The sequence below is a fragment of the Gobio gobio genome (assembly GCF_949357685.1).
Source record: "Gobio gobio genome assembly, chromosome: 8".
Classification (NCBI taxonomy): domain Eukaryota; kingdom Metazoa; phylum Chordata; class Actinopteri; order Cypriniformes; family Gobionidae; genus Gobio; species Gobio gobio.
The window spans coordinates 48,891,408-48,918,693 of NC_137114.1; the positions used below are offsets into that span (position 1 = coordinate 48,891,408).

General features: G+C 37.8%; 2 protein-coding genes and 1 long non-coding RNA gene across 6 annotated transcripts; all 3 read left to right on the forward strand.

The window, feature by feature from the left end:
- The first annotated feature begins 70 nt into the window (after window positions 1-70).
- On the forward strand, window positions 71-7,487 carry LOC307129945 (uncharacterized protein). 4 transcript variants are annotated; one of them, XM_079822756.1, is made up of 4 exons: window positions 71-158; window positions 2,409-2,651; window positions 3,787-3,823; window positions 3,926-7,370. In XM_079822756.1, the coding sequence occupies exons 3-4, from the start codon at window positions 3,787-3,789 to the stop codon at window positions 5,020-5,022; spliced, it is 1,134 nt and encodes a 377-aa protein (XP_079678882.1). In that variant the 5' UTR covers window positions 71-158; window positions 2,409-2,651; the 3' UTR covers window positions 5,023-7,370. The 4 variants fall into 4 exon arrangements, with proteins under 4 accessions (XP_079678882.1, XP_079678880.1, XP_079678883.1 ...); XM_079822757.1 differs by having other exon boundaries at window positions 80-137; XM_079822754.1 differs by lacking the exon at window positions 3,787-3,823 and having other exon boundaries at window positions 3,926-7,487.
- Window positions 7,488-9,017: 1,530 nt separating this feature from the next.
- Window positions 9,018-11,238, forward strand: LOC307129972 (uncharacterized protein). Its single transcript, XM_079822795.1, has 3 exons — window positions 9,018-9,190; window positions 9,331-9,553; window positions 9,803-11,238. The coding sequence occupies exons 2-3, from the start codon at window positions 9,469-9,471 to the stop codon at window positions 10,759-10,761; spliced, it is 1,044 nt and encodes a 347-aa protein (XP_079678921.1). The 5' UTR covers window positions 9,018-9,190; window positions 9,331-9,468; the 3' UTR covers window positions 10,762-11,238.
- A 3,488-nt stretch (window positions 11,239-14,726) lies between these two features.
- LOC307130006 lies at window positions 14,727-26,543 on the forward strand. The gene is made up of 3 exons (XR_013816986.1): window positions 14,727-14,843; window positions 15,039-15,245; window positions 25,386-26,543. It is a non-coding gene; the product is annotated as an uncharacterized lncRNA (long non-coding RNA).
- Window positions 26,544-27,286: the final 743 nt, after the last annotated feature.

Genomic DNA, 27,286 nt, shown 5'->3' on the forward strand with positions numbered 1-27,286 from the left:
ATGTAGTTTTGGAGCGCCCACTTGAGGAAAACAAGCGAGTAGCGATTGCTGCTCAGTGCGTACGGTAGGTGTTTACGACAGTTGAGAGCGCGTTTGGGGCAGATGAGAGACACGAGATCAAGGGAACGACGAGGAAGGTAAACAACTACAAGAACTAGGTGAAAACCGATACTTTACATGATAAACGCTTTAAATGATACATAGCGAAACCGAAACTGGTTGTCTTGAACATAAACCATTTACAAACACGTTTTTTTCTCTCACTTTGTTGTGTTACACGTTAGCAAGTTGACTTCAGTGCCTCAATATCTGAGCTATTTATAGTCTATTGTATTCCATTCCATTTCATTTAGCAGTGTTTTCTATTTTACCCACCGCAATTATTGTATTAAGGCAAATTATTGTATTAAGGCAATGTTTCCTTGCTAAATGCAATGAGCTTTTATCATTCATTCATTCATTCACAGTATCTATAATTGTTTGTTTTTATCATAATGTCAGCAACTTTCAATGTCTTCATTCGTCATTACTAAATACATTTTATTTTGAGTTTGACTAAACTAAAATCACTGCTGTATGAATGAACTGAACGAATGAGCCCTTACTGTATAAGTAGGGTTTGGTTTAGAGTTAGTTGCTTGTAAGTATGCACAATTTACTGTTATTTCTTTAAGTAAACATGTAAGACAAGTAAATGCGAAACTGTAAAATAAAATGCTTTGCCAGTCCCCTGTGTTCAGCTATTTAATTTTAGTGGAAGATTAAATAAAAATGGTATCAGCATAGCACATACTTTATTTTCAACATATAAAAGGTGAATAAAAAAAATGAAGATCTAATAAAATGTATTAAGACAGATGGGTCATTCCATGTGAAATCAACCACATTTCAGAAACATCCCCAGCTCAAATATTTGATTTTGTTAATATTTTTTCTGCAGAAAGACAAACATAAATAGTGATGAAAGCCAAAATATTAAATGTAATGAATGTAAATTTACTGAGTAATCCACTATTTTGTAGAGGGAGGGTCAAAATGTTAATTCTCACCTGAGATTTGGAGCCAAATTACACTGGGGTAAAATACTTTTGAAACATGGCAGCATTATCATTTTATTTTTTACACAGAGATTCATAGGTCTTTTAGTAAAATCTGTTGACTTTAGCAATCTTTGTTACATTATAATCCAACAGTGAGAGTTCAAAAATGGGGAAAACCAGTTGTTGTTTTTGCCCCAAGTTTCCATACCTGTAACTAAAGAAGTATTAATTATATCTTAATATCCCTTTAGATTTTGGTTGTTAACAAACATTTATTTTGGTATCTTCATTTTAAAGGCTTTGTATGGTTCAGTCCTAGAGATATGGGGATGCCAATGTGGCTCCATAAGTAAATTGGTAAATTGTACACATTTTCAGAGGCCAAAAACCAAACATGGGTCGCATATAGAACAGGGTATGTCTGAAGAATAAATAATGTTGAAACTAAAAACATATCTTGTTTCCCTCTTTCAAAACAATAGCATACAACAACACACCTCTCTGAGTGTCAAACATACACATAAATGGTCAAGTTGAGGCACATTAACTTGATCTCAAAAGTGTATTTATAGGAATCTATATTTGAATCCGTTTCAGGGATATTTGAAAGAAGGGATTTTGTTAATTTTAACAGCTTCTGAAGCTACCAAGAGTTAAAATACAGAGTATCGCAACTAAATGTTACCACATTGACATCCCAATATCTCTGGGATTTAACCATATACGGCCTTAAAAAAGAGGATTAAAAAAAGAAGTTAATTAAGAATTAGAATCTATAAGGATATTAAGATATATTTAATACTTTTAGCTTTACGATCATACAAACTTTTGAAAAATAATATTTATGGCTCTCAGACATTCTATGCAATTGTGTTGATAGAAAAAAATATATACATTTCTAGTTTCATCATTATTTGTTCTTCAGAGATTCCTCTTTAAAAGAAAAAAGTATCAGCTCTATGCAAAGTGAACCACGTTTGGTTTTTGACCACGGAAAATGTGTACAATTGGAGCCACACTGAAATCCCCGCATCTGTGGGATTGAACCATATAAGGACTTTAAAATGAAACCCCCCCCGTAATTTTGCTCCAAATCTCAGGTGTAAATTGTAATTTTGAGCCCTCACTACAAAACAGTGGATTACTCAGTAAATATATTCATGACATTTAATATTTTGGCCTTTTCCTTCGTTTATGTATTTCTTTCACCAGAATTTTTTAAAATCAAAAGAAAAAATAGCTGGGGACCTCTGGTTGAGTTGACACAGAATGAGGCGGATAAAACTATGGAAATACAAAATAAAGGAATCAATTAAACCAAACACTTTTGTAAATCAGTTTTATAAGCATCTATTTTTTTATATTCAGCAGGTCTGGTCCTTCAAGTCACACTCACAGCGACAGGATGTCATTCATTAGTGACTCCCAGCCACAACAATTCTGCATATGCTGGTAATACCCCATCATCCTACAAGAGAAGAACAGAGAAGGAACAACTGCAATCTGCCTGACATATTATGGTAAAGATGGAGTTTGTTAAACTGGAAAATGAGGACATCAGTGATCCAGAACCATTCAGAATAAAACACGAAGAGACTGAAGAACAAACAGGTTTGTGTCTATTCTTGATTCTTCATTATGACTACTTTGGTGAAATAATGAGCAATATAGTAAAGTAAACGTTAAAGAAATGCATCTAAATGATCATAACCATGTATAGCAGTTGTCAAACACATTTTGTTTGGCACATTAATATCTGATACTCGATAATCTCAGAGAGATACCTGCTGCTTTCTGCTTTTAGAGGGTTATTTTACCCCAAAATAACATTTCTATTGTATACATGTTTACCATATTTGATGCAGTCTACGTACACCATATTTCCAAAAGTATTGGGACACCCCTCCAAATAATTGAATTCTGGTGTTCCAATCACTTCCATGGACACAGGTGAATAAAATCAAGCACCTAGGCATGCAGATGCTTCTACAAACATTTCTGAAAGGATTGGTTGCTCTCAGGAGCTCTGTGAATTCAAGCGTGATCGGTTGCCACCTGTGCAATAAGTACATTATGGTGTGGGGTTGTTTTTCAGGGGTTGGGCTTGGCCCCTTAGTTCCAGTGAAAGGAACTCTTAATGTTTCAGCATACCAAGACATTTTGGACAATTTCATGCTCCCAACTTTGTGGGAACAGTTTGGGGATGGCCCCTTCCTATTCCAACATGACTGTGCATCAGTGCACAAAGCGTCGGTCCATAAAGACATGGATGAGCGAGTTTGGTGTGGAGGAACTTGACTGTCCTGACCTCAACCCGATAGAACACCTTTGGGATGAATTAGAGTGGAGACTGCGAGCCAGGGTTTCTCGTCCTACATCAGTGCCAGACCTCACAAATGCGCTTCTAGAAGTATGGTCATAATTCCCATAAACACTCCTAAACCTTGTGGAAAGCTTTCCCTGAAGAGTTGAAGCTGTTATAGCTGCAAAGGGTGGGTCAACTCCATATTTAACCCTATGGATTAATAATGGGATGTCATTCTAGTTCATGTGCATGTAAAGGCAGGCGTCCTGAAAACTTTTGGCAATATAGTGTTTGTGACTTTGTTTATATATATCTATAACCCTAAATTAAATCTGTTATAAATATAAAGCGATTGCATCTCTTGATTCATGGATTTATATAGATTTGTTTTTATGACCTTTTTGAGTTGCATGGAATTTCAATATCTTTGTTTTTTCAAAGATGAACAATAGTCTTATGGGTTCGAAACGTCATGAAGGTGAGCGATTGATGACAGTATTTTAACTTTTGGGTGAACTATCCCTTTAAGGGTTTACTTGAGTTCTGAACTGGTTCTAACTACTTATTATGTTTATTTTAGACTGGATGGAAGCGATGGAGCAAAGACACAAACTGAACGAAGTAGAGGAGAAATGTGACTTAAAATCTCAAGGAACAAAAGCTACAAGGCTGCACACTTGCTCTCAGTGTGGAAAGAGTTTCAGACAAAAAGGAAACCTTAACACACACATGAGAGTTCACACTGGAGAGAGACCGTACACATGCTCTCAGTGTGAGAAGAGTTTTACTCAAGCATCAGGCCTCAATAATCATCTGCTCCGTCACTCTGGAGAAAAACCGTTCAACTGTGATCAGTGTAGTAAAAAGTTTAATTCGTCTTCAAATCTTAAAAGTCACCTAAAAGTTCATTCCGATGAGAAGCCTTATGTGTGTGCTTTCTGTGGGAAGAGGTTTACACGACTGGATGGATTTAAACAGCACCAGAAAATGCATAATGAAGTGAGAGATCATGTGTGTTGTGACTGTGGGAAGAGCTTTACTACACCTACTCAACTAAAACGTCACCAACGAATTCATACTGGAGAAAGACCTTACAAGTGCTCAGTTTGTGACAAGAGATTCAATGTGTCTGGAAACCTGAAAGTACATGAGCGACTTCATACTGGAGAGCAGCTGTACCAGTGTACTTGGTGTGGACAGAGTTTCAAATCTCCCAGAAGTCTCTGTAATCATCTGCGCATTCACTCAGGAGAAAAGCCATTCAACTGTGATCAGTGTGGTGAAGATTTTAGATCATCATCACATCTGAATGAAAAAGTTCCTTCAGATGAGAGGACTCACTTGTGTACTTTTGGTGGAAAGAGTTTTTCACAGCTAAACAGTTTTAAACTGCACCAGACAACAGAAAATGGAGTGAGAGATTATGTGTGCTTTGACTGTGGAAAGAGCTTTGCTGCAACTGGCCAACTGAAACGACACCAAAGAATTCATACTGGAGAAAGACCTTACAAGTGCTCATATTGTGACAAGAGTTTCACTCAGTCTGGAAACCTGAAAGTACATGAGCGAGTTCATACTGGTGATAAACCGTTCCACTGTACTCAGTGTGGAGAGAGTTTCACCCAATCAACGACTTTAAGGATTCATATTAAAAACCATTGTCATGTGTCACACTGAGCAAATGTTATTCTCAGATCAAGTCTGTTCAAGAAAACCATTTGAGATTCAGTACACAAAGTTATTAAGTTCTATTAAATGTGTAGTTAAGCTAGCATTGCTTTGAAATACCACAATATTTGTGGGGGTGTTTCTATATTGGAGAGGAGCAAAAGTGTGTGATCACTTTAAGGCCTGTTCACACCGGGGCGATTTTCGCGCACGTTTATCGCCGACGTTTAACGCCTCGTGACTAAACAAAGGGCGCCAATGTTAGTGTACACACCGACGCGCAAAACGCCAGGCGTAAAAGCATCATTTTAAAAAAACCGCCTCGGGTTAGTTTTTTTATTTTGATGCGGCATGTTAAAAACTGGCCGACCAATGAGATCAGCGCTTTTGTTCACGTGCCTGGAGCTGCTGAAGTGACAGTAAAACACGACTTGGTGGCGCTCAAGCACAAAACGGTCTTGCCGAGCACACATTGATACGACGTAGAAGTAGTAAGTAGACAAAGAAGAAGATGAACAGCAAATGCTGCTTGCCAGTTAGTAAAAAGTGTGTGTGAATGGTTTTGGCCATAGACATATGTCTATGGTTTTGGCAAGCACGTAAATACTGTCTCTCTTCTTCTGTGTGACAAGCGAGTGTCAGAAGCGTAAAGTGCCGCAGCACCATCTTGTGCACTCCTACATTTGCTTGTTGGAGCGCATCTACTGAATTTAAATGTTCACTCGGCGCATCGCCAGTGGAAATCTCTTGGGTGTGAACACTCAAGACCAAGAAAAACGTCACGAAAAACGCTGGCGATAAGCGCGCGCGATATTCGTCCTGGTGTGTACAGGCCTTTAATCTCTTATTCTTTGATTGAACCATTAACGGCTTGTTTCCACCGAGTGCTACGGTTCAATACAGCTCAGTACGATTCAAGACACTAAACCCTTATCCATCGTACGTGTCCACTACTAACAGTATTTGATAGGCATGGTGTAGCGATCAACGTCATTCTCTTCCAAATAAGAAAGCGACCAGTAAACAACAGTTGACGACATACAGCAGATCTTGTTCTTGCTTCTCGGCATGTGGTTGTTTGTCACAAGGAGAAGATGCTCTTTGTTTAAGCCAAGGCTGCAAGGACAAACACAGCCAAGTTATGATTATCTGTCAACCAATCAATATTCTGTAGTGAGTCTAGCTCCTCACTTTAGTATCGGACTACTGTGCTAGGACCCCAATGGAAGAGGGCCAAAAAAGTGGTATGGAATACCATTTACAACTTCTGACAATGGAAACGGCAAAAATTGCGTACTGCACCGTTCTGTGGAAACTAGGGATGCACCAAATCCAGAGCCGCGTTTCCACTGCAGGAATTTTCCCCAGGATCTAGGAACTTTAGGATGGTACTCAGTGTGTTTCGACCGCAAGAACCAGGGTCTAAAGGAAGTTCTGGGTAAATATTTCCCCCTTCAAACGGCCCTGCTCCCGAGGTGGTACTTTTTCAAAGTTCGGGAACTTTCGGGGGTGGGACTTGGGCGCTGAACATGCTTATAAGTTGAGCTCACGCAGCATTTTATTTCAACTGGCATTTTTAAAAGTCTTTTGCGAGGTTCGTTCTGCCTTCAGTAAATATCAGTCTTGCTCTTTTTTATACGATGGCGCGAGTTCGTCTCAGCAATCGCACAGTCAATGTCCGTAATAGCTGATCATAACATACGTTGTCTTATTTTACATCTAGCTTTACGCAGTTTTGTTAATGACCTCTTTAGTAATCCCATACATAACCAGCAAAAGCAGCGCTGCTCGCATCTCCTTCATACTTGTTATTGTTGCAAACAGTGTCGCGCAAAAGTGATTCCTGTCCGTCGCTGACTGGGAGGAGCAGCCGCGCGCAGTCCTACATCACCGGACTAATTTGCCTAATCTTCTCGGTACTTTAGACCGCAGTGGAAACGCAGACAGTAGCAGGTCTGGGGGGGAAAAAGTTCCTGGTACAAATTGTTCCGGGTAATATCGGTGGAAACGCGGCTCAGGATTCAGTTTCGGATTTGATGAAGGCCTGTGTGCCGAAATGCATTGGTGGTGAAAAAAACCTGTATTTTTTCAGCCACACTCTTATTATTTTGCACAAGAACTTACAGTCAGGGTCAGAATTACTGGCATCCTTGGTTAAAATGAACAAAGAAGCCTGTAAAAATAAATCTGCATTGTTAATCCTTTTGATCTTTTTTTTTTTTTAAATCACAAAAAAAAAATCCTTTCATTGAAGTAAAATAATTGAATATGTTGGGCAAATCTTTTTGTTAAATAAGTGTTTTCTCCAAAATACGTTGGCATGTATGTTGAAATATAATTAAATAAAAAAATGTTCACAACATATATCGTTGCGTTCAATCTTACATATTAATGCATTCAATCCTATTTAATCCTCCATAATCCATATGAAGGTTTGTGCTGTTTCTGTTGATTAAACAATAGTTCAAACGTTCAAAACAAGATATGGTTTGTAGTAATGATTATTGACTTCCATACCGCTTATAATATATGGGACACAGAAGTGCTGGATGAATACTGATACAGCTAGGTAAATGATATCGAAGTAAAGAGGTTAGGGTTAACGGAACTCTCGCCAAACCAACAGGGAACGTTCTATAAAATAAAACTTTCCTGGCTAACCAAGAACTGTGTCTGTTCTGGGAACCAATTTTTTTTAGCTGGGTATAAAGCACAGCTCACACAGCGGTCACTTTCAAACCAAATTCACGGGACCATCTGAACGCACAGAATCACCGATTTTTATATTTATTTTTTAGTATAGAAATGACTGGATTTTGCTCGTTAATATTTGCAGAATGGGTGATTGGAGCTAATCTCTTTCTATCAGCTTTCATCAGTTTTTTAAATGCTGAATAACTAATCCCTTGTAAAAAAAAAAAAAAAAAAAAAAAACAACTGTTGGAATTTCAATTTATCCTGTAGGATCTAATTGGATTCTTAGAATCCTATTGGACATTCTGATTTATTTTAATGGAATTTCACTTAACTTTTTTAGAGTAACGTGTGTGTGTGTGTGTGTGTGTGTGTGTGTGTGTGTGTGTGTGTGTGTGTGTGTGTGTGTGTGTGTGTGTGTGTGTGTGTGTGTGTGAGAGAGAGAGAGAGAGAGAGAGAGAGAGAGAGAGAGAGAGAGAGAGAGAGAGAGAGAGAGAGAGAGAGAGAGAGAGAGAGAGAGAGAGAGAGAGAGCTGTAAACATCTAAATCTCTATTGTAAAATAATTTAACACAGTTTTTTTTTATTTAAAGCTGGCATATACTGTGCTGACAATAAAATGTTTGCACAAGTTGTGCTGTTTTTTCAAAAAGGACTATTGGTTAGTAAAATATAAAGTGGAAAAGTGCTGCTTTAGGATTCTTAAAAATGCTTGATTCGTTAAATAAATAAATACAAATTCCCATATAGACCTGATTAGGGACCCAGTTGGATCCCATTCAAATCCTGTAGAAATGATCCTACAGGATATTTTTGTATTGTCTTCTAAGTCAATTCCCAGAGAATCCTATAGGAATCAGATAAGAATCTTATAGGACTAGACATAAATATATAAGACAATTCCTAATGGAATCCTATAGGAATGGTTCCAAAATATGATAGAAATTCTAAAAGGAATCCTGTACAGGTTTCTTATTGGAATCCTTTTTTGACAAGGGGTAATAAATAAATGCATACACCCAGTTCGTACAGCTGGTGCACTAGTTTTTTATAATTTATTTAGAAATAAATCTGTGAAATGCTTATAGACAAATGCATGGTAACGTTTAAATATATCCCTGTAATACTGAAAACATATTTGTCAACTTGCCTGACAGTGTGGGAGAGTTACTAGGAATATCCAAAAGGTGGCAGCAAAACGCTAAATTACTGTTTTCAAGTTTGCTTTACAAATGGAGGTTGCCAAGTATGCGGGTTTTTTCCGGACATTGGGCTGGTTTTGGTTGCTAATTTCGCTAGTTCTGGCAACCCTGACAAATCCAAAGGAACAAACGACAGGAGCAGAAGAACGTAGTGCGCGACACGAGTGCTGTAAATTCGACCAGTTCAAGATAAAACTGACGCCGGATGCCATATATTTACATTCTGTGTGCGAGAGATGTTCCCAATTTGTTGAGTTTGGCATTAATGCGCCCCAGATTTGATGTTAGTACTACTTAATGAAACGCATCGTACCCTGATTGTATAAGCCATACATAAATGTCCTGTATTCTAGCTGGGAATGCATATGTTTACGTGTAAATTAAGTATCCATAAATTCAGTAAGTTCTTTTCCAATTTGCCAGATCTGATCCTGTGGGCATCTGTAGTACTATCACAACTCCCACAGCAATTCACCAATAAATACTGGGAATATTCACATCATCCTACAAGAGAAGGACAAACTCCAGGTGTAGCAGCTGAAATCTGTGTGACTGTTAAAGATGGAGTTTATTAAACAGGAGATTGAAGACATGAGTTATCCAGAACCCTCCAGAATAAAACATGAAGATGCTGAGGAACTAACAGGTTGGTGTCCATTTTTCATTCTTCATTGTTTATGAAAAATTTTACAAACCTACACAGATTTAGGTGCTGTAAAAAATGCACAATGTAGGGAGAGTAAATTATGTTGAAATGATCATAACCTTGTTTAATAGCAATTGTCATTATTTTGATTGCATTAACAAACAAATGACAGAGCTAACCTTTACCACAACAAATATCAGGTACAGATGCTGATCTCTTGCTAATTCTGACTTATTGTGTTCATTTCAGACCAGATGGAAGTGATGGAGCAAAGACACAAACTGAATGAAGTGGAGGAAAAACATTGTAACCTGAAAACCCAACGAAAAACAGCCAAAAAGTTGCACACCTGCTCTCAGTGTGGAAAGAGTTTCACATATATATCCGGACTCAAAAATCATCTGCGCATTCACTCTGGAGAAAAACCATTCAACTGCGTTCAGTGTGGAAAAGATTTTAATTTAGCAGCGAATCTAAAAAAACACCTGAGAGTTCATTCAGGTGAGAGGCCTTTTGTGTGTTATTTCTGTGGAAAGAGTTTTACACGACTAGATCATCGCAAACAGCACCAGAAAACACACGATGAAGTGAGAGATCATGTGTGTTGTGACTGTGGGAAGAGCTTTTATAGAGCTGGCAATCTGAAACAGCACCAAAGAATTCATACTGGAGAAAAACCTTACAAGTGCTCATACTGTGACAAGAGATTCACTCTGTCTGGAACCCTGAAATCACATGAGCGAGTTCACACTGGAGAGAAGCCCTACCACTGCACTCATTGTGAGAAGAGTTTCAGAAGTAAAATTGTTCTTGATAATCATCTGCGTGTTCACACTGGAGAAAAGCCATTTAACTGTGATCATTGTGGTAAAGGTTTTAATGTATCGTCAAATTTAAAAGAACACCTGAAAATGCATGCAAATGAGAGGCAACATGTGTGTTCTTTTTGTGGAAGGAGTTTTATATGGCTGAACTCTCTTAAACTGCACCAGAAAATTCACAGCGGTGAGAGAGATCATGTGTGTTTGGACTGTGGGAAGAGCTTTATTGCATCTAGCCATCTGAAACAGCACCAAAGAATTCATACTGGAGACAAACCTTACAAGTGCTCAGTTTGTGGCAAGAGTTTTGCTCAGTTGGGACACCTGAAAGTGCATGGGCGACTTCATACTGGAGGATTGAAAATAATCGAAGATATATGTAAGTGAACAAGGACATTTGCTGTATTGTTTCAACCCACTCTTGATAGGCCTGTAGGCCAAGATGTGTGTACATCGTGATCTAGGAATTGTCACACTTTTTATAGTGGGGGAAGTTGTAATTATCCGATTGGTCAGTTTGAATGTCTCACTTTGGGTTTAAGTCACATGGTCAAGCAAGGGAAGGGGTAAAAAAAGATTGCAACTGTTACTCTGCGCTCTTCTCTTCTTTCTCTCCCTCTTCTTCCTCTGGTTCCCTTTCTTGGGCCACTCTTTCTATGCCTCCTCTTTTCTTTGGCACTTTCTCTCTCTCTTCCTATCTCTCAAGTAACACATGCTGGATATGATTAATGGTATAAGTTTTTATCATCCCATACATCTATTTTGTAACTATTTTAAGTGTAACCAGATGTTGTCATTAGACTCTTTCAATTACACATACTGTGCTAACTAGTTTTGATTCAGTATTAAAGGGATAGTTCACCCAAAAATTCTGTCATTAATTACTCCCCCTCATGTCGTTCCAAACCCGAAAGACCTTCGTTCATCTTCGGAACATAAATTAAGATATTTTTATGAAATTGGACGGCATTTGAACCCTCCATAGGCAGCAACACAACAACCACTTTCAAGGCCCAGAAAGGTAGTAAAAACAGCGCTTTCGAATCGTTAAGTCAGAACGCCGGCTTACCATTGGCCAACGTTGTTCACTTCAAAAGCGCTGCACTGTATTTACAACGTAAACTGCGAAGGAGACTGGCACAGACGAGAAAAAATTGTTGAATAAAGTTGTTATTTTTGTTAGATTTTTGCGAACAAAAAGTATTCTCGTGGCTTCATAACATTAAGGTTGAACCACTGGAGTCACATGGACTGTTTTAACGATGTCTTTCCTACCTTTCTGGGCTTTGAAAGTGCTAATTAAATTACTGTCTATGGAGGGGTCAGAGAGCTCTCTGATTTCATAAAAAATATCTTCATTTGTGTTCCGAAGATTAAGGTCTAATGTTGCGTTCACACCGAAGGCAAATTGAGCGTCAAATTCGCTTCTATCGCATCTAGTTGGACGCTTGAACATTTTGAATCCACTCTCACATCCAAAGCGAGCGTTTGAAGCGAAATTTGCTTCTTGTGTGAGGGGCAAGTGCTAGGCGGTTGTCTGTTTGCAAGATGGCTGATGTTGATTGAGCATTCATCAAAAGAGTCACCGCTCTGTATTTGCTCTGGAGAGCAGAACAGCGGCGTAGGGCTCATCGTCGCCGTACTTGGGTCCTCCAGACCGCTTCACCACTTGCTCCAGGAGCTGCGCCTGGATGACAAGCGCTTTCAGCGGTACTTCCCGCGGGCATCAGACGCGAATGTGCTTTAAACGCGTGAATTCACAAAAAGCACCAAATAAAATCACTCACGTGTAACGCGCAAGACACTCAATTCGCCTCTTTCGTGCGAACTGGATGCGCGAATGAGGCGAAATCACCTCCAGATGTGCGCCAATGCGTCTTTACATTGACTTAACATGGAAATCACTCACTCCAGACGCTCAATTTGTATTCGATGTGAATACCCCTTTGGGCCCTATCATACACCCGGCACAATGCGACGCCAGGCGCGATGCAAGTGTTTTTTCGAAACAAGTGTTAGTTATCATTTTCACGTCCAGCTTCCAATAGGTGCATATTACTAACGTGCCCTTTAAATAACACAAAAAAATACTGCACTATTGACTTTAGAGCAGGTTGTTGTTGGTCAATGGTCGTTTTCAGTTGCCTCAAAATAGCAACAGATGGACGAACAGATGTGCGTGAGTGCATTCATTATTTAAACAACGTGGCGTTTTAAAACAACACGAACATCTGTTCGTCCATCGGTTGCTATTTTGAGGCAACTGAAAACGACTGCGCCATTGACCAACAAAAACCTGCTCTAAAGTCAATAGTGCAGTATTTTTTGTGTTATTTAAAAGGCGCGTTAGTAATATGCACCTATTGGCGGGTGCACAGCACGCGTACACTCTGCTTATTACACACTCAGGGACATGCAGCAGCACACAAACATGTTTAAATATTAAAAATAAAGGATTTCTCTCTGGAGAAGCGTTCAGTCTTGCAAATTCCGCCATGTAAATAGTGAATCCGCCATGGTGCAAGCCTGGCTTTGGTATAAGTAGCAGTGGGTGGTGTTGGGGTAACAGTTTAGGACCCAGGACCAGTAGTGAAAAATGAAGACCAAGAGTCAGGAGTTAGATTAATTCAAGAAAAATGTACTGAAGAATAGTTTGCAGTTTCATCAGCAGAAGCCAGATCACAAGGAGTTCGTAGGCCGCACTCCCTCTAACAGTCTCCCCGCCTCTGCCTAACGTACATACAATTTCTGAACAGTTATACTGTGTTCAAGGTCTAGCCACGTAATTTCTGCCATGTGGAATGATTCTGATTGGCAGAGGAAATGCACAGTCAAAGTACATTTCCACACAAGGATGGATAGCAGAACATATCACTAAACTAGGTTGACTAGGTGTTGCCCCATGACTAGATTTTGATCATAATGACCCAGGAGGTCCTAGAAAGGTGTCTTCAGGTCTGGTGTCGTGTGCAGAAAATGTTCATCTTCAATATTGGGCCTGCACCGATCATGCAACGCACACACAAAAGCACTAGGGTATATCGCACTCTAGTTAGTGTCAGCGGATCCTGACATTTATCAAAAGTACACCCAATACCTAAACAAAGATACAGCCATCGCTCTCCTTCGCCAGAGAGAGACATACATACTAGATAGAAGACTCTTTTATTCTTTAAAGACTGAATATATGAACATTGAGAAGGATAGGTGTATAAAAGAAGAGACACAGGTATCTGACCTGCCCCTTCAGTGGTAATAAACAAGAAATGTTTTCTAACATCTTGCTGATAATGTTTCTTTAGTCATTCGGCGATCCTGCAGCCTTGTACCCCTGTAGGAAAACCACCCTTACTATACTGAAGAGAAGCGCTGTACTCAGTGTGGAGAGATTTTCTGTTCTCATCATTCATATACAAAGATTTCATAACACATGAACACTTTTTCATTTCAAATACACAATTTAGTTTAATTTTGTGAATTTGTTTAAATGCTCTGAGAACTATAAAGACTTATAAGTTGAAGCCTCACTAGTCATGCAGTTTTGCATATTCTTTTAGGCTGGGTTGTGTGTAGAATACATGAATGTAATTTGCTTCTGACTAATTTGTCTATTAATATGGAGTTATGATTGTGCATGAAATCATGAGAAATAAGAGGATATACATATTGTCTTGATTGAGTTATTATTTATTGAGGATGAATTTAGTTTCAAACACATTACTACACAAATTATTAAAATAATCCCAGACAGAATGATCAGGTCTTGTATCATAAAAAAGAGGTTGCGTTCATTTGTATGCATTAGTAACTGCAGACATAGTACAATGTGGTAATGTTCACCAGATTTGAATGTAGTTAGAAAATAATAGAAGCTAATAATAGAAAAAACTGATAAATAAAATTATTGTTTTCTTTATTTAGATGTTTAAAAGATTCCAGTAAAACAGCTGCAGTAAAGTTTAAAGACTGTACAAATAAACTAAAACATCTGTTTATCTGACTAAAGAACAGATGTTTTAAACTGTGCCTCCCACACTATTTTACACAAGCCTACATTAAAAGTATTAAATAAACGTACAATTTACAAATATATAAATCTGTAGATTAATGTAGGTATACTTATTATTTTCACGGATGCAATGTAAGCATCGTGAGATTTAATTCAAATGATGTGTCTACTTTTGTATGTTACGTTTATTCATCCTGATGCAATAGGTAAGGGTGCAAGGTGACTAGTCTGTTGAATTAGTCGAAGCCATTTGTGTGATGTGTATTGCATTAAACCAGTGCAGCGATGTCATTTGCTTAAGAATGCGCGGCCCCTTTAAGAAGCCATGACATCGCGCGCACTCACTGAGAATGCGCAGAAGAGAGTGTATTTCAAGCTCAACGTTGTTGAGAACTGGACCATGAAAAAAACGACGATTACGGAATATTTTCGTCGGATGCCGTAAATTTCCGTTCTGCATGTGAGTGATATGTTCCTAATTTAAATAGTTTGACGTTAGTCATCTCTAGTGTTTAACTATTAATGTAATGAAACGCATTATAGTTTTGTATTAACATTTTATAATAACAAAAAACAAAACAAAATACTCTATAAGAAACGCATATTTTCCTTTAAGTAGCTTTAACGTTTACATTAAGTATCTTCTTAATGTAAGGGAGGCAGATCTGATGCCCCTCCCACAACACTTCACCAATAAATACTGGGAATATTCACATCATCCTACAAGAGAAGGACAAACTCCAGGTGTAGCAGCTGAAATCTGTGTGACTGTTAAAGATGGAGTTTATTAAAGAGGAGATTGAAGACATGCGTTATCCAGAACCATCCAGAATAAAACATGAAGATACTGAGGAACAAACAGGTTGGTGTCCATCCATTCTTCAGTAATTCTGGGAATTAAAAAGCAGTATGTGGATGATAAATTATATAGAGATGCACCTATATGATCATAATCATGTATAGCAGTTGTCAAACACATTTGAATTGTATCAACAACAGAATGACAGAACTAAGCTTTACTTAGATCTGATAATTGATAATTACACAGACAGAGACCAGGGCCAGATACAGATACCAAATTGTAGTCTTAAGTATGTCAAAATTTTGAACAATTATGTAATTTTACTCTTATTCCTAGATTTAGAAGAATAAGTGTGATTCATAAAGGTTCCTAAGTGTTAAAGGGATAGTTCACCCAAAAATGAAAATTATGTCATCATTTACTCACCCTCAAGTTGTTCCAAACCTGTATACATTTCTTTCTTCTGCTGAACACAAAGGAAGATATTTGGAAGAATATTTGTAACCAAGCAGATCTCTGCTGCCATTGACTACCATAGTATCACTTTTTGGGTGAACTATCCCTTTAACTAGGTCTCAGCTCCTGGATTATTTAAGGGAGCTGAAGAGGTATCCTAACATAGTTAGGAGTAACACGTGGGCAGCAGAGAGGAGGAGACCACACACTTTCCAACAAAAATATATTGTATTGAATCAGGGGCACCATTAAGAGTTTTAAGGGGGAATGCAAGTTTCCACTTTTGACGTTTAATTAGAAATTTAAATCATTTATTATTTAACGTTTATATTATTAGCACTGCATTACATATTTTATTTCAAGTTACGTTTATTTTATTTTTAAGTAACGAAAATGGTTTTAATTTTAGTTAACTATATCTCATTATTTTACATTGTTTTGTTTTTTTATTGAATCATCATTACAAAAAACATTTTTAACCGTTACAATTATGTCTTAACAGTTGTCATTCCTATTCTCAGTAGGATATCACAATCTAGGCAGTAATAACCCCCCCCCCCCCACATCACTAGTGTTTGTGTTGGTGGAACTAATGGTCACTCTTTTATTAATTAAACACAATCCCGTATAGGGCTGTATACAGGGCTGTATACCCTGACCCGTCGAGGCATGGACTCCACTAGACCCCTGAAGGTGTGCTGTGGTATCTGGCACCAACATGTTACCAGCAGATCCTTTAAGTCATGTAAGCTGCGAGGTGGGGCCTTCATAATTCAGACTTGTTTGTTCAGCACATCCCACAGATGCTCGATTGGATTGAGATCTGGGGAATTTGGAGGCCAAGTCAAACACCTCAAACTCGTTGTTGTGCTCAAACCATTTTTGTGGCAGGGCGCATTATCCTGCTATCTTTAAAGAATAGTGTTTGTGGTCACTCTTTTATTTGTTAAACACAATCCAGAATCCACTAAATACACTACTTTATTATAGAGAAAAACAACAATTTTTTTTTGTTATAAATATGACAAAAAAATATATTAAATTAGTTTAGTATAATTTAGCAGCAGAAGGTAATTCTTTGAAAAAATCTTTGGAAAGTAATGTTTTAAAATCTACACAAAGTACATCTTGTACTTGTACAAATCTAAAAAAAAGTACAATTACTAATAAAATACATCCTGAAGGTGTGCTGTGGCACCAAGATGTTAGCAGCAGATCCTTTAAGTCCTGTAAGTTGTGAGGTGGGGCCTCCATGGATCAGACTTGTTTGTTCAGCACATCCCACAGAAGCTCGATTGGATTGAGATCTGGGGAATTTGGAGGCCAAGTCAAACACCTCAAACTCGTTGTTGTGCTCCTCAAACTAGGCATGTGCCGGTATCAAATTTTCATGTTGCGATTAATTGCTGAAGCTTTTATCACGGTATACGGTATTATCACGATATTTGCAAAAAAGTTGCTAAAAAAGTGTTGTCATACTATAACAGGTTTAAAAACTTTTTTTATAACAAAAGAACCAAACATTTAAATACAATAAAGCAATACACAAAAATGTATAAAGTAAACAAATATTTGAAACAGATTAAAGTGCTAAAGAATTATAAAGAACAATAGGTAACACTTTACAATAATGTCTCGCCAGTTAATGCATTAACATTAACAAAGAGCAAATAGCTACATTTTTACAGAAGTTATTCTTCTTTGATAATGTTAGTTTAAAAAAGCAACTGTTAGTGTAAGTTCAGGTCCATTAAATAATACAGTTACAACTTTTGATTTTAATAATGTGTTATTAAATGCTGAAATGTACATTTAACTAAGATTAATACATGCTTTAGAAGTATTTTTCATTGTCAGTTTGTTAATGAATGAACTAATGTTAAATAATGGAGCCTTATTGTAAAGTGTGTGATTGAACAACAGTCAGAACATATTCAAACCAGATCTAGGGCATGTAATTTAAAAAAAAAAAATTTAAGTTTGAAAACGACTTTAAGTCTTTAAGTATTAGGTTATGTGATGACGAGCACTGGATTGTGGTTACTGGGGAAACGGCTGTATTTCTGCTGTTCCATCAGCAGGGCGCTGATGGAACAGCAGAAATACAGCCGTTTCCCCAGCAATATGCTGTATCGTTTCCCTGCTGTCTGAAAGTGAATGTGCACTTCAGTGCGTCTTCACGCCTTCCGCCATGTGCTCGGCTCATGAACGGTCTGTTTACATCAGTGCGCGTTCCTCTTTGACGCGTTGTTCATTTTCAGGGCCGTGCAGAGAGTTCTTCAGGGACAGGGGCTCAAATGTAAAAAAGGGGCAATATATATATATATATATATATATATATATATATATATATATATATATATATATATATATATATATATATATATATATATATATATGCTCATCAAGCCTGCATTTATTTAATCAAAAATACAGAAAAAACAGTAGCCTAATATTGTGAAATATTATTACATTATGTTCTTTTTAACTTTTTATTAATCCAACAATCTTGAAAAGAGTATCACAGTTTCCATCATTGACATTAAATCCTCATATTAGAATGATTTCTGAATGATCATGTGACACTGAAGAGTGGAGTAATGATGCTGAAAATCCAGCTGTGATCCCAGGAATATATTATATTTTAAATATAATTATTTTATATTTTAAACCATCATTTTAATAATATTTCACAATATTGCTGTTTTTTATCAAATAAATGCAGGCTTGATGAACTTAAGAGACTTCTTTCATAATGCTGCATAATATTCAAAAATGGTAACGTTAATATAATAAAGTCCTTTCACGTCACCATTTCGCCAGCCTGCACTTCACATAATAGGCCTGTAGGTGCCGGTGGTACTTGGGTTTTGTTAACTTTGATAGTGTCATGAAATAGTAAACGGTGTATCAATATACATAAATACAAGTGAATTTAACACTACTTACCATTAACGCGACTTTTGCTGCTGAATGGTTTTGTACAGTGATTTGTTTGTTGTCAGTTAAAATCCATTTTGTCAGTGATGCAATTTATAAAATGAGACAAACCGCAGGAAATCGTCCATGTAATTTTCAACCGATTTATGAATAAGAACAGAAAATTACCGCTCCACTTCACATCTCCCAATGGAATTTGAACTTGCTTTGCCAGATCACGATTGGTTGGTGTATATACATGACAAACGGGCATTGGTGAAATGTGTAATACTTTAAAATATATAATATATAGATTTGTAATTAAATCAACACATTAGCTCTGATTATGGATGAAAAAAAATATTGGTTTACTTTTTTCCCGTAAGGCCACACACTCTCTGAAAGGACCATATTTGGCTCGAGAGCCGTTTCCGAGCAGTGGAAAATCAGCTGTCAATCAAAACGCACGCAACGCAACCCATAGCAACGCGTTATAGCAACGCCTCAACAGAAATTATCCGACTTTTGAGCCGTCCGTTACTATTGTATACATTGTCATGTTATAATAATCACATTTATGTAGTTTTATTGACCACGATATTATCATTGATATTTGTCAGAGAGGGGCACTTTTGATTCATTTTGAAAAAGGGCAGGGGCTCGAGCACCCAAAGCCCCCCCCTCTGCACGTGCCTGTTCATTTTAAACGGTTGATGGGTAAAGTATTCTTAAAATACATTCTAAAAATCTGAATAATTCGTAATAAATAATTATTCACGGTATTTTGAAGTGCCCACGATAACAATATTGTTCATGTTCATTATTGCGGTATATTGTATTACTGTTTACCGGCACATGTCTACCTCAAACCATTCCTGAACCATTTTTGCTTTGTGGTAGGGCGCATTATCTGCTGAAAGAGCCCCAGCCACCAGGGAATACCGTTTCCATAAAAGGGTGTACATTGTCTGCAACAATGCTTAAGCCGAAAGTATTCTTCATTTTTTTTTTTCTCGCATATGTGAATGTATGCACACAGTGGAATGCACAGCCTTGCAAATTATGCTTCTTTTGATTTGTACGCATACACAGGCGGTCGACACATTCGCAGTTTTGCGCAATCTCTCGCCACGAGTTGCAACCTATGTAAATACTGCAGAAAATTTAAATGCGCATGTGCAACGTGTACAAAGTTTATTAGGCAGCAAGTGAACATTTTGACCTCAAAGTCAAGTCAAGTCAAGTCAACTTTATTTATATAGCGCTTTTAACAATGTAGATTGTTTCAAAGCAGCTAAAAAATTTGATGTGTTAGAAGCAGGAAAAATGGGCAAGCATAAGGATTTGACAGAGTTTGACACGGGCCAAATTGTGATGGCTAGACGACTGGGTCAGAGCATCTCGATAACTGCAGCTCTTGTGGAGTGTTCCCGGTCTACAGTGCTCACGATCTATCAAAAGTGCTCCAAGGAAGGAACAGTGGTGAACCGGCGACAGGGTCATGGCTCATTGATGCACATGGGGAGTGAAGGCTGGCCCATGTGGTTTGATCAAACAGATGAGCTACTGTAGCTCATATTGCTCAAGAAGTTAATGCTGGTTCTGATAGAAAGGTGTCAGAATACACAGTGCATCACAGTTTGTTGAACCCATATTTATATTAGCAGACCAGTCAGGGTGCCTATTTTTGCTGACCCCTGTCCACAGCTGAAAGCGCCAACAGTGGGAAACCTTGGGTACTGCCATCCATGTGGATGTTACTTTGACACGTACAACCTACCTAAGCACTGTTGCAGACCATGTACACGCGTTCATGGAAACGGTATTCCCTGGTGGCTGTGGCCTCTCTCAGCAGGATAATGCGTCCTGCCACAAAGCAAAAAATGGTTCAATAACGAATGCAAGGTGTTGACTTGGCCTCCAAATTCCCCAGATCTCAATCCAATCAAGCATCTGTGGAATGTGCTGAACAAACAAGTCAGATCCATTGAGGCCTGCTGCTAACATCTTGGTGCCAGATACCACAGCACACATTCAGGGGTCTAGTGGAGTCCATGCCTTGACAAGTCAGGGCTGTTTTGGCAGCAAATTAATGTCCATAATCATAATGTTATGCCTGATCATTGTATATATATATATATTCAGCCCTGACCCGTCGAGGCATGGACTCCACTAGACCCCTGAATGTGTGCTGTTGTATCTGGCACCAAGATGTTAGCAGAAGATCCTTTAATTCCTGTAAGCTGCGAGGTGGGGCCTCTGTGGATCGGACTTGTTTGTTCAGCACATCCCACAGATGCTCGATTGGATTGAGATCTGGGGAATTTGGAGGCCAAGTCGAGACCTCAGACTCAGACTGTTGGCTCCTCAAAGCATTCCTGAACCATTTTTGCTTTGTGGCAGGGCGCATTATCACCCCCGTAAGGGAGTTGACAAAATGATAAAAGCTTGATCGTCAAGTTATTCTTCTTGTAACTGACCTAGTAAGAAATTGAATTACTTCTCCCACTCTACAAATCAATGCTCTAACTGTAGAAATGAAAGGAATAAATAGTCTTAAATAGCTCAACTGTGGCACTGACCACAACAAACATACACTACAAGTTTGCTTAAATATGAGGAAAATATTTTTATATTTATATTTTTTTAAGTAGTTAAAATTTTCAGGGAAGAACAAAACACTAAACTTAGTGAAGGTATATCTGACAAAATTATTTGGTAAAAAGACAAACTACAGCTACAGGGTTTAGAAAAACGCTCAGAGGAAAAAAAACATACATTTACTGCAACATAATCAGTTATTAATATTTAATTGATCATCTCTTGATTTTGCATGTGTTCATCATTTCTTTGTATGACAGCCTGGCCAAAAATTATGTCTGCACAAGTTTGTGTTATGTCATTGGAGTCAATTGTTTTAGTTGTGATAATACAATGACATAACACAAACTTGTGCAGACATAATTTTTGGCCAGGCTGTCATACAAAGAAATGATGAACACATGCAAAATCAAGAGATTAGTTGTGATTGCAGTCAATTGTTTTAGTTGTGATAATACAATCACAACTACACAATGTGCTTACGAAACATCACTGCTCTAAAGGAGATCTGCATGGAGGAATGGGCCAAACTACCAGCAACAGTGTGTAAAAACCTTGTGGAGACTTACAGAAAATGTTTAACCTCTGTCATTGCCAACAAAGGGTATATAACAGTATTGAGATTAACTTTTTCCCACCATACTTTGCAAATAAATTCTTTAAAAATCAGACAATGTGATTTTCTGGATTTTTTGAACTCATAGTTGAAGTGTACCTATGATGAAAGATACAGGCCTCTCTCATCTTTTTAAGTGGGAGAACTTGCAGAATTTGTGGCTGACTAAATACTTTTTTGCCCAACTGTATCAGTAGAAAAGGATACCACAGCATCAATACTAATTTGTGATTTTGCACAATGCAAAGCACTTAAAAAAAATAAATATTAAAGTTTCAATCTTAATTACATGATTTTATTATAATGACATTACATGATTGGTGTAATGCTGCTGTGACTTCACTCTTGCAGGTTCACTATTGGCTGATTCAGAGGTTGAGGGCGGCCATTTTGGGTTGGCATCATTGTAGTCCTTAGTTAGCAACACTTAAGTGCCACATCATCAATCAGTCTTAGATTTAGCTGAAAGTTGCTTTTAGCTTCTTTATAAAAGTCTCCTACTCTTAGACAAGTCCTACTCTTTACTAAGAATCTTTTGACACTTAAGTTAAAGCCTAAGACTATTTTTAAGAGCATTTATGAGAAGTTTTATAATTAATTATTTTTATATAGCGCTTTTCTAGGCACTCAAAGTGCTTTATGTAGAAGGGGGGAATCTCCTCATTCACCACCAATGTGCAGCATTCACCTGGAGGATGTTTATATTGCGCCAGAACGCCCACCACACACCAGCTTATTGGTGGAGAGGAGACAGATTGATGCAGCCAATCGTGTAAATATATATATATATAGGGGTGTAACAGTACACAAAACTGACGGTTCGGTACGTACCACGGTTTTTAAGTCACGGTTCGGTACGAGTTCGGTACAGCAGTTTTACAAAATTGCTTTTTATTTATTTTTATTAAACAGTGGTTTACTGAAAAAGAAAAAAAGTGTCTGTCCTTGAATTAATTAAATTATAACTAAAAGTTTTTTGAAGATATTTCTGTAAATTATATAGGGCACACTTAGGCTGCGTTCACACTGCAGGCTGAAACGACCCAATTCCGATTTTTTTTGCCCTTATGTGACCTGTATCTGATCTTTTCATGACAGTCTGAACGACACAGATCCGATCTTTTCAAATGCGACCCAGGCCACTTGGGTATGTGGTCCAAATCCGATACATATCCGATCTTTTGAAATGCGTCTTCAGTCTGAACTGCCAGGTCACATGTATCCGACCCGCACGTCGTTGATACGCGACAAATGTCATCATTGTACGTTGAATGCACAAGAAATAGTTGCTAACCGCCAATAAAAGAAGAAGTACGCACCTGTTGCTAGCCAATACACTCCAACTCCAACGCGTTTCTGCATGGGCCGCCGCAGACGTGTCTCTTCCCGTGACAAAGTTAGTTGAAGGCACTCACAAACATAATTGAAGGTGGATCTGGTCATTCTGAAGTTACTGACGAATTCGGTATCAGTAAAGCCACTCACATCAGTATCCCACCACTCCTGGCTGCGACTCCGCACCCACACGTTTCTCTGTATCGACGTTGCTACCACTGCTCCACAAAACGCCATGGCCAAAAACCTTGCTCTCCTCCTCTTTTTTAATTTTCTTCTTAACATGAGAAGGTTGTAATGGTGCTGGCTCCGTTGCGAAAATAACTTTAATAAAGCTAAACAAACTCCAATGCTGACACCCATATTTGGCTACTTCCGTAAACATCAAGTGACGTCGTTGACCGTTGAGTACTCTTCTGCGCATGCGGGTCACTTCTGGGTCATTTCACGTTCACACAGGAGATCACAAAAGGTCGCATTTAATTGGAAATGTGAACGGCCTTGCAAAAAAAATCGCATTTTTTCAAAAAATCGGAATTGAGCATTAAGCCCTGCAGTGTGAACGCAGCCTTAGTTGCACATTAACATTAAAGGTGAACAACAAAGCCCAAACTATTAGCCTAAATTCAGTTGCTATTTATTTTTAGGTATAATAATTAACAAATAACACATTGTATGCAAACATGTAAACTTCACATGAGGCAGTTTTTGCATTAACTTCTAAATCTAATTATAAAATTGTTTTTTCTCCAATTCGTTGTTGAAATATAATAATTTAGGCTATACACAGTGTCTGTCATTTTCATGACAGGTTTATTTAACATCCCTAACAGGTTAAGTCGAATATAATGGCTAATATAGAGCATATATTTAGTGAAAGAGTTGATTTCTCTAGTGAATAAAATTCTGTGGACACTGAACGACTGCCTGAGGTAACTTAATTGTGATGCTAACGTTACATGACATTGTTTAGTTCACAAGCAGTTATAGACGTCTTTCCGCCGTTGAAACACTGATTTAGTGATTACACCACATATGATACATGACAGTAAGTTGTAATGTATCCTCAACATACCTTCAGACCTTCAGATGATCACGCTCACGCGCGTGCGCTTGAATTGTGATTGATCAGTCACGCCACATAGAGCGTCAAAACGGCATGGTTTGAATTTCGTGATAAAATGGACTGAATACTTAATATGTTTGTGTGGGAACTCAGATTGAAGTGTGTTCCGCGCTTAAAACAAGCCGACTGTTAGCTGTTAAAGATTGCACTTGGAAACCGTTCGGTACAAGCGTGAACCGAACCGAAAGCCCTGTACCGAAACAGTTCGGTACGAATACGTGTACCGTTACACCTCTAATATATATATATATATATATATATATATATATATATATATATATATATATATATATATATATATATATATATATATATATATATGGGGATGATTAGAAGGGCATGATGGACAGGGGCCAATGGGCAAATTTGGCCAGGATGCCGGGGTTACACCCCTACTCTTTATCGAAGTACATCCTAGGATTTTTAATGACCACAGAGTCAGGACCTCGGTTTAACGTCTCATCCAAAGGACGGTGCTTGTTACAGTATAGTGTCCCCATCACTATACTGGGGCGTTAGGACCCACACAGACCACAGGGTGAAAGTCCCACTCCCAATACTTTTGGAAATATAGTGTATATGAAACTATAGGCAACCATCAACTATGTGGTAACTGGGAAAATACAATCATGAAATCAATGAATGCAGGAACTCGCGATTCTACAAAATGCATTTTAAACGGTCCTAAACCAAAACTTTGGGGAACAATTTCAGTGCTCAATACTCACCATAACATCTTGAAACTTGAATGAATATCTGTATTCTCTTGGGAATGATGTTTGTTTCGGTCTTCAGTGCATCCGCATTTGAATTCTCAAAACCCACGGTTTTCCTTTTGCACATGCATATACAGTTTTTTCGATGTTGGACTTTTTCAGCCAACACACATTTTTCACTTCGACTTAGATTAACTGAGCACAATTAAATATGTTTGGTGAATATAAATTTAGATTTTTAAGTGAATACAGCTATTAGTAGTACAATGCACATTTTTGCAGGGGGATAATAATTTATTGAGCCAATGTATAATTGTCAGTTTCCAACATTTTCAAAACAATATTTTTATTTACAGTGTAAGTTTTCACTTGAATATTTTCATATTTATCCTCCTTGAACTGATTCTGACTACTTAATATTTTTATTTCAGACCAAAGGGAAGTGACGGAGCAACAACACAAACTAAATGAAGTGGAGGAGAAACATGTATCTCAAGGAACAAAATCCAAAAGGCTGTATACCTGCTCACAGTGTGGAAAAAGTTTCCAAAATGAAGGAATCCTTAACAAACACATGAGAATTCACAGTGGAGAGAAACCGTATACATGCTCTCAGTGTGGAAAGAGTTATTCTGGTGAATCAGGTTTCATGTATCATCTGCACATTCACACTGGAGAAAAGCCATTTAACTGTGATCAGTGTGGTAAAGATTTTATTTCATCCTCAAATCTAAAAAAACACCTGATAGTTCATTCAGGTGAGAAGCCTTACGTTTGTTCTCTCTGTGGAAAGAGTTTTTCAAGACTGGACAGCTTAAAACTGCACCAGAAAACACATGATGAAGTGAGAGATCATGTGTGTTCAGAGTGTGGGAAGAGCTTTACTACAACCAGTGAACTGAAACGGCACCAAAGAATTCATACCGGGGAGAAGCCGCACCGCTGTACTCAGTGTGGGAAGAGTTTCAGATGTACCAAAGCTCTTAGGAATCATCAACACGGTCACTCTGGCGAAAAGCCATTTAACTGCGATCAGTGTGGTAAACATTTTATTTCATTGTCATATCTCAAAAAACACATGAAAGTTCATTCAGATGAGAAGCCTTATGTGTGTTCTCACTGTGGAAAGGGGTTTTCAAGGCTGGACAGTTTTAAACAGCACCAGAAAACACATGATGATGTGAGAGATCATGCGTGTTCGGACTGTGGGAAGAGCTTTACTAGAGCTGCCCATCTGAAACAGCACCAAAGAATTCATACTGGAGAAAGACCCTATAACTGCTCATATTGTGACAAGAGTTTCAATCGGTCTGGATCACTAAAAGTACATGAGCGAGTTCATACTGGAGAGAAACCGTACCAGTGTACTCAGTGTGAGAAGAGTTTCAAACATTTTTCAAGCCTTCACAATCATATGAAAATATGTTACAAGTGAGCAACATTTGTTTTCATGTCAAATACATTCAAGTAAATGTGTGAGAACAACTCTTACAGTGTAAATTAAATTAGGTCTTACTTGAATTAGATACATTCAACTAATAATGACTTAATAAGTATATTGTGTTTTGATTGTACGTGCAAATTTGAGCAATAAAACATAAACAACATCATGTCTTGATTGATCTATTTAATGAACACAGAGAATGAGTTATATAGTTTTCATCACATTAATGAGTTTAAACATTCTACCTTGATACTGAAATAAATATGTTTGAGATGTAGTATTATTGTCAATCAAATGATCAGGTCGTGTATCATACAAAGAGGTTGGAGTTCATTTTTATCCTTGATTATTGACTGCATTGGAATATAAAGTTCCAAAGCTTCAGTTCACCAGATTTGGTGGATGTAAAAAACAAAACAAAAACAGAAGATGTAATATATTAAACAATAATCAAACTGTTGATCCATTTGCATTATTTACAGGTCAAATTGAGTTCTGGAGAAAAATAAATCATATTTCATATGATGTAGGAACAATACAAGCAAATATCATACAAACGATAAACAATAATGAGTGCTGTTTCCCCCAAATATAAACACCAGGCCCACTGGCCATCGGGAGCACCGTTGAATTCCCAGTGTTTTAGCGGCTAATTTGGCCCACTTCACCGTGTGTTTTTTTATTATTATTTTATATTGTTGCCTGCCCAATGCACCAAAGTGATCATTTCCAAATTTGTCATTGGCAATAATAAATCATGAAAGCACAATTTATAACCTGCACCAGTCTCCAACAAAGATTCTCTGTTAAGATAATTGCCGCCCAATCAATTAATTTAATTCAGATTATAAATTGTTATCCTCCCTTTACGCAAACAGATTGAAACCA